Below are 15890 nucleotides of genomic sequence, written 5' to 3'. Positions count from 1 at the left end.
CTGCATAAAGGAGATGATGAAAAAGCATACGGAAAGGCAGCATCCAGGAGAGGTGGGAAAGTGTGTTTCAGAAATGGATAAACAATATATTTGCTGGTTTTGCAATTTTTCTCCCTGCAATGGAGTGTGTAGCAGGCAGCAGCTAAAGCATTTCGCAAGCAGCATCAAGAGTTTTCCCCACCCATCACTCAGGGTGGGACGCTGTCATGTTGCATTGCCTGTGCTTTGCCCTCCAGCCTGGGAGAAACCTGCTCCTGACGTGTTTATACGGAGTCCTTTACTTCTCTCTGTCTGCCGCTCTAGAAACAAACAAATTGCAAGGGAAAAAATTAGAGCTAGGTAATGAACTGATCGCGTCCTTAGATGCAGAAGTCAGAAACACCCAGTTATCTGGGAGGGCCTCCGACATGGAAAGGCAGCGCTGAGATTGGAGCACAATTCCCGGGACTGGTGTGCCTTGCTCAGTGCTTCTGCTTCTCTGGAAAGTGGGAGGAGGAGAGGGACTTTTCCTGTTAAACAAGAGGGTTTATGAAAGAAAAAGACAGAAAAGGACTCATGAGCAGTGATTGGGATAATGCCATTTTGACTTTCTATCTAGCACCAGTTTTATTCCAATTGAAATAAGAGGTTAAAGATATTTATTTACCTGTCTTATGTGTGTTGGATATTCCAGTTGATGTTCCTAAAATGTATTGCAGGCTGAGAACTGGTGATGCATAGATGCTTGTTAATTTAAAGGCAGGTCTTTGCTGCTGCCAGTGAAGGAAAGCACTTTCTCCCTGGGCCTGATAAGAGCACCTGCACGCTATCAGTGCTCATCTTCGCTGCCTTTCCTCCCTGTGCCTCCCCTCCTTGTTTTAATATGAATGAACGGCTCCCAAGGCTTCGCCTCAAACATATAGACCAGGTTCACAGTAGGGAGGAGAAGTTCAGGCTAAACTTCAGGATGTCAGCATTGCCCAGCTGCACGTGCACATCCTCCTGCATCCTACGAGTGCAGGGGACTGCCAGTGCGTCTGGCTGAAAGGAGACACCTACCAGGCTGCCCCGACTTCCCAGGTCCCATGGGGAGAAGTCTTGGTGACAGCGTGTGCTCTTCTAAAATGGTTTCCAGATCTTGCAGTGCAGAGAGAATCTCTGCTTTCTGCCTCCACCTTGCTTTGAGAGACTTCCTTGTCTTTTCCAGCATTTCTCTGCACTCCTAAAGGGAGAAGGTGTGGACCTGGCCCACCTCCCCCATGCAAACACCCACAAGCAGTGAGCAGATGCAATTCGGGGTGATAGGAAATCTGAGTTGTTTATGAAGTTTGAAGGCAAGGGATTGATTATTTCCTTTCACTAATGCTGTTCTGCATAGGGAGAGCTCACTACACACACATATTAGCATCAGCAAAAGTTACAAGATTGTTGTCAGGTGGCTCTTCAAACCACAGACTATGTAATAGCATCACCTTCACCTTCAGAGATGTCATCTCTTGTCCAGACGACAGAGCGCCTTGCGTCTACCTTGCTGTGCATCCTATCTCACTGATCTGTGCATCCAGCAAAGAGATAACAACATGGGGAACTCCATTCCCTTGGCCATGTTAGAAGTGAAGGTCTCCGACATAGTTTGGTGAACATCTGGAATGGGGACATAGGTTTTAGTCTGAGAAAGCTGCTCTTAAGGCATGGACATAGCACTTTGCCAAGATCAAGAAGTGATCAGGTCAGCTACGTCTGTGCAAGGACTATTTGGCAAGCAGGTCTGAAATCCGCTGAAGCTGGCAGGAGACTCCTCATTGATTTGGAGGCTTTGGATCAGGCTCCTGCTGCAAAGAGGAATTCTAAGATACCAATTAGGTCCATGCCACTTGAAAGAGATTAAAATGGGCTCAGCCAAGCATCTAGTAGAATCAGCAATAAAAGTCATGCACTGACTTTGGTAATGAGCTTCACATCACACGGGAACTATTTTCCCATGAGTTTGCAAAAGGCTTCCCCGCCCTTCCAGGATCTGCACTGACTTGCCGCTCAGGGCTCCCTGTGTTGCAGAAAGGAGTCTTTCCAAACAGGCGGTTGATTTGCTTCACCCTTTTCAGGGCTGGCAAGAAACAGGGCAATGCTATATGCCACTATAAAACACAGCTGGAAATACAGAATTGATAATTCTGTATCTATAAACACAGACACACTCACACCTTCCCTCGCCCGTTCTGCTGGCAGAGAGCCCATGTGAGTACACTGCAGAGCAAACAATAGCTTTAGATAAATAACAAGTTAGCTCTTCCATGGTTAGTTGAATTGGTTTCAGTAAATGCCCAGGGGCTCCACAGCTCTGCCAAGCTTCTGACAGCCCTGCAAAATAATCCCAGCTTATACTGACTCATAAAGAAAAACGACAGGGCTCACATCTACCAAGTTGCTGCTCTGTCCTCCAGCCAGCTGCTGCCAGTGGTGAGCCCTGGGAGTGGGTTCCCCACTCCACTGAGAAGGCAAAGTCCACCCTCCATCTTCCTGCCACAGGCCTGTCCCATCCCTCACTGTCCTGAGGGTTTCTGAACCCAGAAAAATGAAGGAAAAATGAGGATGATATCACCCTTAGAAGGACATACTCATCCACAGTGGAGTAGATCGTGACTTCATGAAAGGTCACTTTGCCATTGCTGCATGCATGCTGCATCCAGAGCAAGACAAGGACGGAGAGAACCTCTGTGCATGGCCACCCTGGAAATTTCAGTGGGCCTGCCCCACTGCCAGAGGAACCCTCGAGACTTATTGCACTTACCCATGTGCCTCATCCTTGCTCTTCTTATCACATGCAAATTCTTCTTCCAAATCCCTGGAGCTCGGCAGCATGCACCAAACCTGTTACCTGCTGTGCTGCAGTACTAACAGGCTTTTTGTGTCCTCTGGAGTAAACACAAAGAGAATTTGCTGCCCTTTTCTCCCCTTCCAGCAATTCACCTGTTTAGACGCAAACCTGCAGAATGAAAGTATGAAAACTACTTCAGACTGGTGCTGAAATGACAGACCAATCTGGGTATCCGTGTATCTGGACTAAAGGGTTTCTTCTTGTCCAGATGGCATGCTGGCTAGGTAACCCCTTTTAAAAGTTTTCACCCGTTACCTGTGCAACTCTCTGGGACACAGTAGAGAGGATTCACTGCATTCCTGAAGATCAGTTTGTTAATGGAAATATTTGGCTTAATTAATTAACATAATGACAATTCTGCAGAATGTTGGAGACAGGAACGATGCTGAGTGTGCTCAGGGCTGGGATGGAGTGGGGCAGAGCAGCAGGACTCAGGGTGAGTCTGCAGAGGATACAAATTTCTCTGTCACGTGGTGTTCCTAGGTTAGGAAATACCGTTTTTGGTTGGTTTTTTTTGGTTTTGTTTTTTTTTTTCAATTGCATGGATTATTGCACCAGGCACAGGCTTTTCACACCTTGTGCCTTGAACTTCCATGGAAATAATAAGGTGCCAGTGTTGATTTCTCTCGCCCAGACGAGGAATCCTTGGGTGGCTTTTGCAGAAAGAGGCACCCAAAGTACCGCTGCTTAAAGTTAGCTGAGAAAAACAAGCTTGGCCCAACAGGAGACCACGGATGAGCTTTACTGAGATAAACCAAAGGAGGATGTGGCAGGCAGGTTTATTCTTTAGTTCTTTTTATGCCTCTTTGCTGTATGTCTTAGAGATCTGCTTGCCAGCGTGCTGAGGGAGATGCAGTGGAAAAACTCAATATCACAGGGCAAACAGCACTAAAATAGCTTTATTTATTTTCCTTTCTGGAGTACACACCTTAGTGACTTGTCTTGCACTTGGATACAACCCTGCAGGCTTCCAGGTGCCAGGATTGACATCCAGAAGGTTTAATATTGCAAAAGAATATTGGATTCAATCCTGGTGTACTTGGGGCAATTCTGGAGGACTTTTGGTGAAGTGCTGAAGACATTTTGAACTGACAGCGGGCCAGCTAAAGCCATTTTTTCATTTGATTAATTGCAGTTGTTTTTTTTAACTGTCTTTTATTCTTTTTTTTTTTTTTCTCCTGGCTTAGTCATCGCAATTCTTATTGCATATCCCCCATTGTTCTCAGGACATCCCATTATATGAGTTGATACTACACACCTTGTAAGTCCTAAGCAGATATTCGTTGTCTCCACTTGTTTCTTGGCATGACGAGATTCAAGAATCCCTTCTTACTGATTTTTCACTCCCTTTACTTCCTTAAGGAACTTACAGATGTAAGGGGAACAAAATAGCATAAGGAAATTAAAATTCATGCAGGCAGTTCTGGAAGGTCAGAATGGGGCATCATTCTCTGTGATGGCATGAGATGTGATGTGAGCTCCTCTAATTACAACTTGGGTTAGACCCCATGTGTTGGAAATAAGGCATTTTCTCTAATGACAGGGTCATGTTTGAGCTTTCAGTTCAGTTTTCAAGCTCCTGGATGCCATATCCTGATCACTAAGTGTCCCCAGATTTCAAGGGAGGGTTTGGCACCTTCGTAAGGGCTGCAGGTGGGCTAACCTGTAAGTTTTGGGCCACAAAAATACCTAAGAGGCATAGGAATTTGGTAGCCGTGACACCCATGCAGGAGTGTGCTTGGCAATGTCGATCTGCACCTCAACCCTTTCCTAATTTTTTGTCTCCTGTTTTCTCGTTGACCAGCTGTACAATGGGACCCTGAAGCGGGATGTGGAGAACAGGCGCTACAGCTCATACAGCCAGATGGAGGGCTGGGGCAGCAAGCACTACAGCAAGGCTGTCTGCAGCCCTGCCAGGGCTGGCAGCGACTACTGCTTTGTGCAGAACATCAAGAGCAGCCGGAGCGAGCCTGACCTCTACTGTGAACCACCCCGGAGCACGCTGAGGAAGAGCCAGGTGGGGGGCCGGGCAGAGCATAAGGCAACCTTGAATCGCCAGAGCATCTACAGCAGCTGTAGCACCCAGCAAGGAACTACCAGGACAAGTAAAAAAATGCCAGCACGGGCCCTCTCCTGCCCCTCAAGCAACAAGCCCGATGTGGTTTATGCCCAGCCCATGATGAGCTGCAAGCAGGACATGGTTTATGGACAGACTCAGTCCAGCTCCAAGTAAGTCTGTCGCAGTGGGCTAAATCTGAGTAAATGTAGACATCTGCTGTGGAGGTCTGTCCATCTGAGCTAGTCACCTGAGCTGCTTCATAGCCACTGGAGATCTGCTCCCCAGTGCACACCATGCTTAATTGCATCCTGCAGTAGGGTCTAAAGTGGGTCAGATGAGTCACTCAAAGGGTTTATTTCTTTTCATGAGCTATGGAGGGAAACCAATATGATGGCTCAGTGTAAATATCTCTGCTGTAGTTGCGATGTTGGGCAAGATGATCCCCCAGTCTCTGTGGTGCTGACAACTCCTTTGCAAGATGAGGGTGGGGAGGTGAAGAGCAGAAAGGCCGGTGGGCAGTTTGGGTACCGCTCCTGGCTGTCACACTGCTCTGATTTGGCAGAAAACAAATCAAAAAACCCAACTAACTTTGAAGGAGTTGGTTCCTGAGGGCCTGACTCAGAGCAGAGCTGAGGACCTGCTGAGCAGTTGTATTTACCCCTCGGTCTTTCCACCCAACCCTTCCTTCATTCTCCCAAAATGTCTGATTCAGGTTCTAGAAAAAAATGAGTCAGAAATTGAAATAAATAACTTAATTGGAATAATTTACCTAGCCAGGAAAGAGGGAACGGAAGCTGTCCAATTCCTTCCTGTCCAGAGCATCCAATTCCATTGGGATTAGGAATTATGTAAGGGTGGAGGATGGTCCTTCATGTCTCAGTTAGCATCAGGTCCCTTCTTGTAAATGTTGCCTACAACAATAGAACATGTAGAGCACACTAGTGAGCTCACACACTCTCAAGCTGATATATCTGTGCAATGCAGCAGAGCTCTCACAAAAAAAACCCCAGACAAAACCAAAACTGCTGGGTTTTGATGGCCTTACAATGATGTTGATACAAAGCTGCCCTGATGCTGATGCCTACTCTGCCTCTGGCTCTGGAGCACAAACCATATTCTGCCATAGTCTTGGAAGACATTTGGTCTGCATAAACCATAGTCTTCCAAGACTATGGTTTGCATGTTTGGAACTGCAAAACATTGCAGTTCAATGCTGCTAGAAGCTCCTGAGCTCACTCCTGGTGGTCCCTGGTCCAAAGGAGAATTTGCAGCATAAGTGTGAGACTAATTAACAGTTCTTATAGGCTTTGTCGTAACTCACGCCAAAGGCCTGAGATTGTTGAGCCATTGACCCAAGGCGTGATGTAGATATGGAGAAAATCCCCCCTCACAGTCAGCAGTGTGAGCCAAATGATGCCCTTCTTCATATCTGAATGTTGATTTCCAGACTTCTCTGGCTAATTCTCTGTTCAGCCTCCCTCATTTTGTATTGAGCAGGAGAAGTATGTCCCAGAGCGTGTATGTCAAGAAATGTCACTTGCTTGTTAGCGTGTTGTCATGAAACCTTAGCTTCGCATGTGCCCAGTTACTTCATGTTTAACACATGCAAAATTAGCCCTGGACAACCTGGAGCACTGGTGGCATTGGCTTGCTAATTTCAGAAGCTTTGTAATTCCTCTGGAATGGGAAACAGAGATGATACATAAACTGGAAGTAAGGAGTTCCAAGGAACTTCTGACTAAAGAGTGTAAAAGTGTACTGGGAGGGGTGGCAGAATGATTAAACAGGGACTGCAACTGGTTTCTGCCTGGGGAAAATGTTGCTTTTGAGAAGTTAGTCCCAGGCAGGCAGGCAGGGTCCCTCCAAAGCAAGCCTTGCTGTGCGCTGTGCAATGCTCACGGTTGGTCGTCTCTTTGGAAAGGTCAGTTGAAGAATAATGCCACTTTCTGAAGAGAGGGACAACTGCTGTTGTGAGAGGAATACTCTCCAGTGCTGGATGCCCTTTGGTTAGGGAGTGGCTCCATTTATACACTTCTCCTGGCTTGGGGCATGGCTCATCTGGCAGAACTGGTTCTGATGTGGAAACGTTGAGGCTTCAAGTCATGGGCTCAGCTGGGGCTGTGTCCCCTGAGTAAATCTGATTTGGCTGGGGCACAGTCCCCTGCTTCGTGTGAAACCCACTGCAGTTTGTACAAGTGTTTCTGCTCTTGACTCGAAGAAGATGAAGTTGGCAGCAGTTATCCTTATAGTTTTGGAAACATACTATGGAGTTGTCCTCTTTGAAAAAATTACTTATTTGGAAGGCCATTAACCCCTATAAAGTATCTGGCCGGTTGCTGCTAGTCTTGGTCTGGAATGTGCTTTTGTTGGGAACAGGCCTTCAGAGATGGGTTGGGACCATATCTGGGCTGTCTTTGCTGTGTAGGACTGTTTCTGGTTGTAGGATTCTGCACTTGGAGAACTTGATCTTCATCTAGGTAGCCTGATCTTTGGGTAGGGAGAGGTTTTCTTGTAGGCATCCCATTATGAACCTCCATATGCAGGAAGAGGGGTTAGCTGGGTAATAGCTGCTGGTAGTTCCCTGTTTGGGGCTCTGTTCTTTCTATTCTAGTAGTTCATCAGGTAGAATTTTTGCCTTTATAACAAGGATAATTTTGTGTTCAGTTTTCATGCTGCAAATCTCCTGTGTAGGCGGATAACTCACCTGCAGGTTAGCAAACCATCTCTATGAGCAAGGGAAGGGCTAGATAGTTTCCACGCTTTTAGAGGTGATCCAGTGGGGTGATTTCCATTTCTGTGAGAGTGATTCCAGTGGGACCTGTGATCCACCAGGTCTGTTTGTGATACAAAACTGTTCTGTAATGCAGTGACTGTGGACAGTGTCAGTACTGGTTCAAGAGCTGTGGTCCTCCTGTGCTACGGATCTGATCTCCTTGGATGGTGTGAGATGAAAAAGGGGTCATTGGACGTTCTCAGGCAGTGAGAGTGGCACGTGGAGATCAAAATACTGAGTATGCAAGAACTGTCAAACTATGTGTACTAACAATAACTGCATTTAGTCACAAAGTTATTTAATTTTGGGAACTATTCTTGATTGTGTGATTGCTTCCATTTACAGAACTAGCTTTGGCTGTGTAAGACATAGAAGAGCTGTCTCTTTGATAACTATCTCTCAGATGAGTCCTTCCTCTTACAAAAGCATGAGAGCACCTTTCCTCCAGCTAGCTGATGAGTAGTTGAACACCTAAATGTTTTTTGGGAAAAACCATTCTATGATTCTATGATAAACTAAACCATGTTGTAGGGTGTTACTCAACCCATAGTATTGGTTCTGGTGAAGAAATATGAGTTGTGCACTGTTTGTTCAGATTAGGAGGTTAAACAGCACTGACTTGCTTTGAGAAACCTCCTCCTGAAGTATCGTCTCTTCCACCATCCCTGTTGTCATGATCCTGCCTCAGTGAGCAAAGAGGGACCTTCCGATGTCCCTTCCAGACATACTTCTCTATAATCACCCAGGGGCTTAAGCTTTTTTAAACATTATGTCATATCTGGAACAACATTTCCAAGCTCAGTATGTCTGTCCTGGGCTCAGAAGTTCATGGGTTATTTTGGTGGCTCTTGCCCAAAGGCAGTTCTGAAGGAGCAGCACTAACATTTTGCCACAGTACAGCTCATGGAGTGAGTCCTTCTACCTGATAGGGCTTGTGGAAGTTTTTTTGGTGTCCAGGGCTCCCTCTTCTCCCCAGGACCCTTCTCCTTTTTTGGGGTCTCATGACATCCCACAGATCTGCAGCCTTTCATGCTGCAAACTGGCAGCAACACAGGGGTTTCAGCAGCTGGTAAAAACTACATGTATTTGCCTGCTTTTTACCCATTTCCTCTAATGAGTGGTATTTGCAATGTGCTCCAAGACAGTGTGTCATCTTGAGCTAGCCAATAAATAACATGTTGCAATTCAGCCCAGGCAGGAAATCTTTTTCTACATCCTCCTTGGTCATCAGGTAGCGATAACAAGAAGCTGTAATAAAGGATGTGATGTTTGATGCATCCTAGAAAACTTGGAGTCTTTGTCACCCTCCAGGTGCAACTTTAGGTACAGGAAAACTGTTGCTACCACTGGCTGATGTTGTATTAGTTCTGCTTGCAGACATGTTACGTGTAGAGCTTCACATACCACACACACACAGGACTGGCAGCCCAGGGCCAGGCTAGGTTGTGATACATGGTGGTTGTGGCTCTGCAATAGTCTGTGCGGTAGTCAACTGGTTACGTGCGGGAGATGCCGACATCTGAGCTGGGTGCCCCTGTTGCCCCTGCAGAGATGCAGTCATCAGCCAATGGAGCTGAAATCTGAGGTAGGTCAGTGAGTTACCCCCTAACAAAGTCAGTGTCTCTTGGTTGACTTCAGAGGAAACCCACGTGTCTGAGCTGGAGACATTGCTGAGAGGCTGGACTAATCTCACCCCTTGTGAAGGATTCAGGGTATTCCCATTTGTGAAGATGAAGAGGTGAGCTGGGGTGTATGCAGACATTCCCCAGCTTAAGGGTTGCTGATATAGATCAGGAGCCATTAATGGATACCTACAATATGCGTTGTTTTCCATAGTACTACATGCCCTTAAAATGGCCTCATTTTAAGATGTGGATGCATTTTCCTTTGGTGTTCTCTATGTATGGGAGAAAGAGTCTAAACCACCTCATTAGAGATCATGTGAAAGCAAGTGTCTATCAAGTCACCTGGAAATATATAACATTTTGGTGCTACTGTGTTAAAGGCCTTGAATACCCTGTCTGGCAGCTATGGAGGAGGCAGTAAAGGCTGGGGCAACTCTTTGGATTTTCCATATAGTCATATTTGTTTTTATGGTGATGCTCACTTGGCCCCAGCTGAGCTGCAGCTCAGCTAAAGTTCAGGGACAGCAAGTGTGTGTCCTTTAACTGTTCAGTCCTAGGGAGGAGCTCAGTCTCTCTGGAAGTACTATAAACAGTGAAAACATAGAAAAGTTATTGAAAAAGTACTGAGGGTGTTTTCTGGTAGATCTTTAGGGATAAACCAAAGGAGATCAGTATGAAAACATAAACTCTCCAGGGCTATGCCACACCAACAAAGCAGAACCACATACAAAGATAGGCACTATCATTTTGTTTGGTTCTTATTTGGGATAAAGTGTCTCTAAAAATGACTAGTTCACCGTGCTGGCTCCTTGTGATGTGAACTTGTCTGCACTGTACATTTGCATACAAAACAATTGCCATGGAGCTGTGCATGATGATATCGTGGCAGGGTACAGATCACACATTGCACATGGTGAGGTTCCCCTCAATCTGTGCCCATCTTCTCTGGTATCTACCCACCAAGGAAAGCCTGAGGGGAAGCTCCGGCTGAGCTTTCAATGGCACCAAAACCTTGGTAGCGTGTCCCATGGGTGGACGTGGCTGCTTGGCATGAAGATGGCTATTGGGTTTGCTCTTGTGTTGCCTGACTCTGGAAGGCTTGGATGTGCTAGACACTGTTTTGGGTGTCTTCACCCTGATTCTATGATTGAACAATGGAATTTGTTAGACTTTTCTGGCTTCCTCCTCTCCGGGGTCTTGTAGCCTTAACAACCAGGATAGAGACTTAGATCTGGTTAACACAAACCAATCTGCTGATACAAAGTGAACCAAAGGCATTAGCATCAAGTGAGGGAATTTACCTTTCTGTGATACTGATCCTCTTAAGTATTTGTTTCCCATCCACACCTGAATCTGATCATCTAATTTGTCTCCTGTTGAATCATTTCTAATTGAGGTGTCTCCCTATTCTGATTGCTTCTTTCTTGTGGAAGAACAGCCACCTTTGGAGCTCTTCCTACCAGGCACATTGGTCCAGGTTGGAGATGGCCACAGTCCAAGAATTTGTCTTGGAGCAGGCTGTTGTTCTCGTAGTGTAGATCTGGTTAGGAATATCCCTGACTGATGAACAATCTTCCATTAGCATGGGCTTTGCCAAGGTGATTATATTCTCAGCTAGGAGAAATCACTGCTTCTTCTTGGGCAGGATGACTGAGCCTGGCTGCTCATCCTCTGTGAAATTCTCCTGTTGGTGAGCCAGCAGGGAAATGGAACCTTCCCAATGTTTTCCCACACAGAACTGGACCTGGATGCCTAGGTTTTCCATGCTGAAGGAGGGTTTGGCCCTTTTATGGAGTGGATGTGTAGAAAGTTGCCTTCCTTGAGTAGCTAGACCAAGTGGACATCCTTCTTTCTCATAAAAAAATGCACCTGATTGATTGAGGGATTTTCTCAATTCAGTACATTAAAAAGAAAAAAAAATCATCATGATTACATACGCTGCATGGCCACTGACCTGGTATGTTTATTAATATGCCTCCCTACCCACACTGCCAGCCCAGGTCTGAATTCTCAAAGGAGAAGTCACTCTGCTGCTACTCATGCCGGATCTGTCGGCATCTCAGCTCTATTGTATGTCTCAGGAGCATGAAAAAGACTAAGAGAAATTACAGCATCCTGAATCCAAACCAAAGATTTCAGAGGTTCCACAGTTTCTGATTTAAACTTTGTCTTTGCAGTTTTGTGTTTCCTTGTTGCAAGTGTAATGGAAGTTTCTTGGAGCCAACTTTTGATAGAGGTTCAAACGGATGAAAAATTATATGATGAAGTGATGTTTTACTGTTAGGGTAGAAATAAAAGTGGAATGGGGTTTATCTAACCTTAGCCACTGAATACTTAAGGTCCAATCCCAGACTGTTGTCTATCATTCCTGTATACCAGCAGAGGCAGAGGTTATCTCCAGAGGGTAGGTCTTCCTGTCTTAGGAAACATGTCTAAGACACAAAGACAAGTTATTCATTGGAAGCACCTATTTCTCTCAGGTGCTTAAATGAGTAATTTAAACTGAGTGCAACTTTATATCAGTGAGGGTAGGGGAGACAAAACAGTCTTTCAGGCTGTCTTTCAGTGTCACAGTCTAATTGCTGGCTTTTGATATTTTGTATGAAATGTACTATAGAATTGTGGATATTATTCACTAGCCCATGCCATGTGGATGTGAACGTTTGGATGCTTAAGGACAAAATATTTTGTCTTACTGTAAGCTGCTGGTGGTGGTGACCATACTGGGGTCTGGATCTTTAGTCTTACATCACAATCAAAATGACTCTGCAAATCCTGTGCCTAGAAGCAGCTGCTCCCCCACAGTAATATTTAATACTTCAAAGGTAATAGATTCATTTAAAGAACTTATTAAAAAACACTCTGGTTTGTTAGTCCATCGGATTGTTGGAAGATGATCAGCTGCTCTACATAGTCACTTACTAGTATGACATGGAGCAAGAGCTTGTATACTAGTTAATGTGGTTCAAACAGGAACTGATCTCCCCTGTCTCCAGGTAAAACTCCCCATCGGTCGCAATTGGATCCTGAACAGGGAATAACATCAGTCAGGCACAACGATGACCTAGCTGTCCTAGCAAAGCCCTCACAATTTTTCTATTTCATCCACTGTCAGCAAAACATTTCCCATTTGTATCCCATCACTGCTGAAATTGTAATAACCAGACAGGAGTTTGGGTTTTGGCTCATCTCAGTCCTGAACTTTGCATGGTCATTTAATCTGATGCAAATTAATGCTGAGATCCCGCCGCAGCCAGCTGCAGGCCTGAGGTGCAAGGATGCTAAAGGATATAGTAGCTTTTATTAGACTGACAAGCTTTGCAGTTCAGAGCCCCTTCATCAGTATGAAAGTTTGTAGTTTTCTAATTTTATGGGGTTAAAAAATCACAGATGATGCTAAATAACTACAACCCAAAGAGAGTGGGACCTTTGTATTTCTAAACAAAGGGACAAATTTTCAGGTGTCTGTATTCTTCCCAATGTTTCAGTCCTGCTTCAAGCCAGAGGTATCCATAGTCTTCCTCTGCAGTCTGTAGGCACATTCTTTACCTATAACAGGGGATGATGACAGTGGCCAACTTTTATGAAGAGCTTGGAGACTACCAATGTAAACATGCCCTGGGAGCAGGATGTCTCAGTGCTATTATTAGTATTTCATAAACTCAATATTTGTCCATCCCATCACTCTAGACATGCCTGTTGCCTTTTCCTAAGGGATCTGCTCTAGCCTCCTGAGACCATCAGCTGCTCTCACATTTTTGCTTCCACCACATCTCACATCAAAGGATCACATGCTGTGGGAAAAGCATCTGCCTACTTTAGATTGTCCTAATAACCTAATGGATGGTTTCACTGTTGTCCACTAATTCTTTTATGTGAGGAACAGTGAATACTGGTTCTCTGTTCCTTAATCCTTCCACCTTAGACATGATTAGATATCTAGCACTTAGACCAAGCTTTTATTTGCTGTCTCCTTAGCTTCTGGATAGACTAGATCCGTAACTTATTAGCCTCCACAGTATCTTTCCCACTTTTATCATCTCTTTTTTTGAGACAGAGAAATGCATTAGGGGTGCACCATGTGGTTTATGTGATGATGTGATAATATTTAACATTTTGTACTTAATTCCTTCCTAATAATTCCCAGTACTGATGTAGCCCTTTTAGCTGAGCACTCAACCAATGCTGTATTTCTCTTTTAAAACAGAATATGTGGTGATGAGATAGATGGCGGTACAATGACCATCCAGAAAGCCATACAACTTCTGTGTTCCTCCGATGACAAATACCAAGCCATGGGTGCTTACTACCTCCAGCACACCTGCTTCCAGGATGAGTCTGCCAAGCAAGAGGTGAGCAAACTCCTTCAGAGCTCTGCTGTCACACTGGATGTAATGGCACACGGGATGGATGAAGCTACCAAGGATCCATAGGTCCCCTTGATTTTCATGATGGAGCTTCATACCTCATTAGTCACACTCAGGAATTAATTAAGTAGTTTCTCTACTATTAGTGGCCACTTTCTCTTAGCAGTCAGGTCAAGATTTTAACACAGGGGAATAGTTACCAGGCAGCAGAAGAGACTGTGGCCACATTATGACTGTAAGGTGTTGTGACATAGATTGAAGGGTTTTGGAGACATGGGAGCAGCCATCCACATGCAGTGTCCTCTTTTGGATGCAATCGCACCCGTTTCTACATGAATCTTTTGCTATCTCAGAGCTGCAGTGTCAAAGCCAAACGCAATTTTGCCCTACAGCCCACTGTGATCTTCGTTGCGCATTGCTCAGTGACATTTCAGCCATTTTCAGTCATCTAAGCCAATGGGTTAATTAGTGATCATGTACAAAGATGTTTGATCAAACAAAAGCCCTTCTTATAGGGCAGCTCATTTCTTTTACGCTCTTACTCTCCGATTACTAAATTTATGCCAACATGCAGCAAAGGAGGCAGCCTCAAGGATGGATCTCCTGTAGCAAGACCATCCCAAAAGCTTATCCCCATCCTGGCATGTTTGCAGTCATGCTGGCACCGTGTGGGGATGTACCTCTGTGCCCTTGCTGTGGCTGAACGGAGCACAGGTACCCCAGCCCACGTTACAGTCACTAATTGTGGGGTGGCCACACCCTTTGTTACCGTTGAAAACACACTCTGAGCCTGTCCTGTCCCATTGCTTCCCAGAAAGATGTGTCAGAGCAGGTATGCGAGTCATTCGAGTGCACGCTTGTTTTCTTTCCTTTCAAAAAGGTGCTCATTCATTTTCTATTGTCAGCAAATCTCCAGCTGATGGGTTGGTTTGTGCCAGGAGGGGCTCCATGTGGGATCACATCCCTGGAACACCTGGTACAGAGGACATCCTACAGCGGGAACCTGCATCATTTTGGAGAGCTCAGCTGGAGGAATTTGCCTTCAAACCTCCCCAGCATGTGTGTGGTGTCCTACAGGTTGGGGTTCACACCCCTTTCTGATGCTGCCCCTGTTGAGTGCTGGAGTATTGCCCAGTACTGCTTCTGGCTGACCTCAAAGGTGTTTGCACTGTACCATGACCATCCCTTTTAGCTCAGCCTGTGATTTCAGGATGTAGATAAATTACCACATCATGTCATTATATAGCTATAAATGGCCTCTATATATAAGCAGAGCAACATTTTCACCTGATGCAAACTGATGGAGGGAGGTGAAATTTTATGGGAGCAAGCACATTTACATCAGCAAAGGATTTGGTCCATTGCCATTACTATAGACATCAACCTCAAGGCCAGTACCTTTGTGCTCATGACCTATGGCCTGAACCAGACAAGCCATCTGAAAGCTCTAGCCATCCTTTACTGCCAAGTCTGCTTTTCCAGCTCCCCTATGTGCCATGTTGAGTCCTTGCATTGCCATGACAGTTCTAGTTGTCCCTGTGCCAGTGATGCTCTGCTCACCACGCTGATGGCAGCATGTCTTTCCTGGTACAGGTCTACCGGCTGGGGGGAATTGCCAAGCTTGTCGAACTGCTCCGCAGCACAAACCAGAATGTACAGCGGGCGGCAGCTGGAGCCCTCCGAAATTTGGTCTTCAAGAATCCAACCAACAAGATAGAAACCCGGCGGCAGAATGGGATAAGGGAGTGCGTAAGCCTCCTACGGAGGACAGGGAACACTGAAATTCAGAAACAACTGACAGGTACACAGCAAACCACTCAGCCCTGAGCAAGAACCATGCCCCTCCTTGCCTGTGGTCTGTGCTGACATCATAAGTGCCCATTGGGGAAGCACCTGCCTCAGGTTTCCCCCCACAGCTGGGGTCATCCTGCCATTCCTATGTCTTCCTGCACTCCTGGCCCCCATGCTGTTCCCAGGGAAGGCCAAGGGTGCTGGCAATCCCAGTAAGGTTGGACAAGTTATCTCATTGGTGTCTCACTTTTTCTTGAAGGATTGACGTGAGTTTATTGGTGCAAGGCACCCTCAGCTGTGACTGAGGTCTAGTGTGCAAGCCTGTATGAGATCCCTGGAGAGATTCCCCCTGCAGCCTAATGGCAATAGACACCAATTTTGGGAGGAGGGAGAATGCTTAGATGCCCACCTCCACATGATA

General features: G+C 45.7%; 1 protein-coding gene across 1 annotated transcript in view; it reads left to right on the top strand.

Annotated features, from left to right (window-relative positions):
• Positions 1-15890, top strand: part of PKP1 (plakophilin 1) — a 48741-nt gene that overhangs the window by 14888 nt on the left and 17963 nt on the right. The window contains exons 4-6 of the mRNA XM_075776042.1: positions 4659-5083; positions 13519-13663; positions 15272-15479. Of these exons, the coding sequence (XP_075632157.1) occupies positions 4659-5083; positions 13519-13663; positions 15272-15479 (778 nt within the window). The remainder of the gene's footprint in view (positions 1-4658; positions 5084-13518; positions 13664-15271; positions 15480-15890) is intronic.

Source organism: Balearica regulorum, chromosome 25 (assembly GCF_011004875.1).
Source record: "Balearica regulorum gibbericeps isolate bBalReg1 chromosome 25, bBalReg1.pri, whole genome shotgun sequence".
NCBI classification, from domain to species: Eukaryota; Metazoa; Chordata; class Aves; order Gruiformes; family Gruidae; genus Balearica; species Balearica regulorum.
Note: the sequence above shows the minus strand (reverse complement) of the source record. Positions and strands in the feature narration are given on the sequence as shown.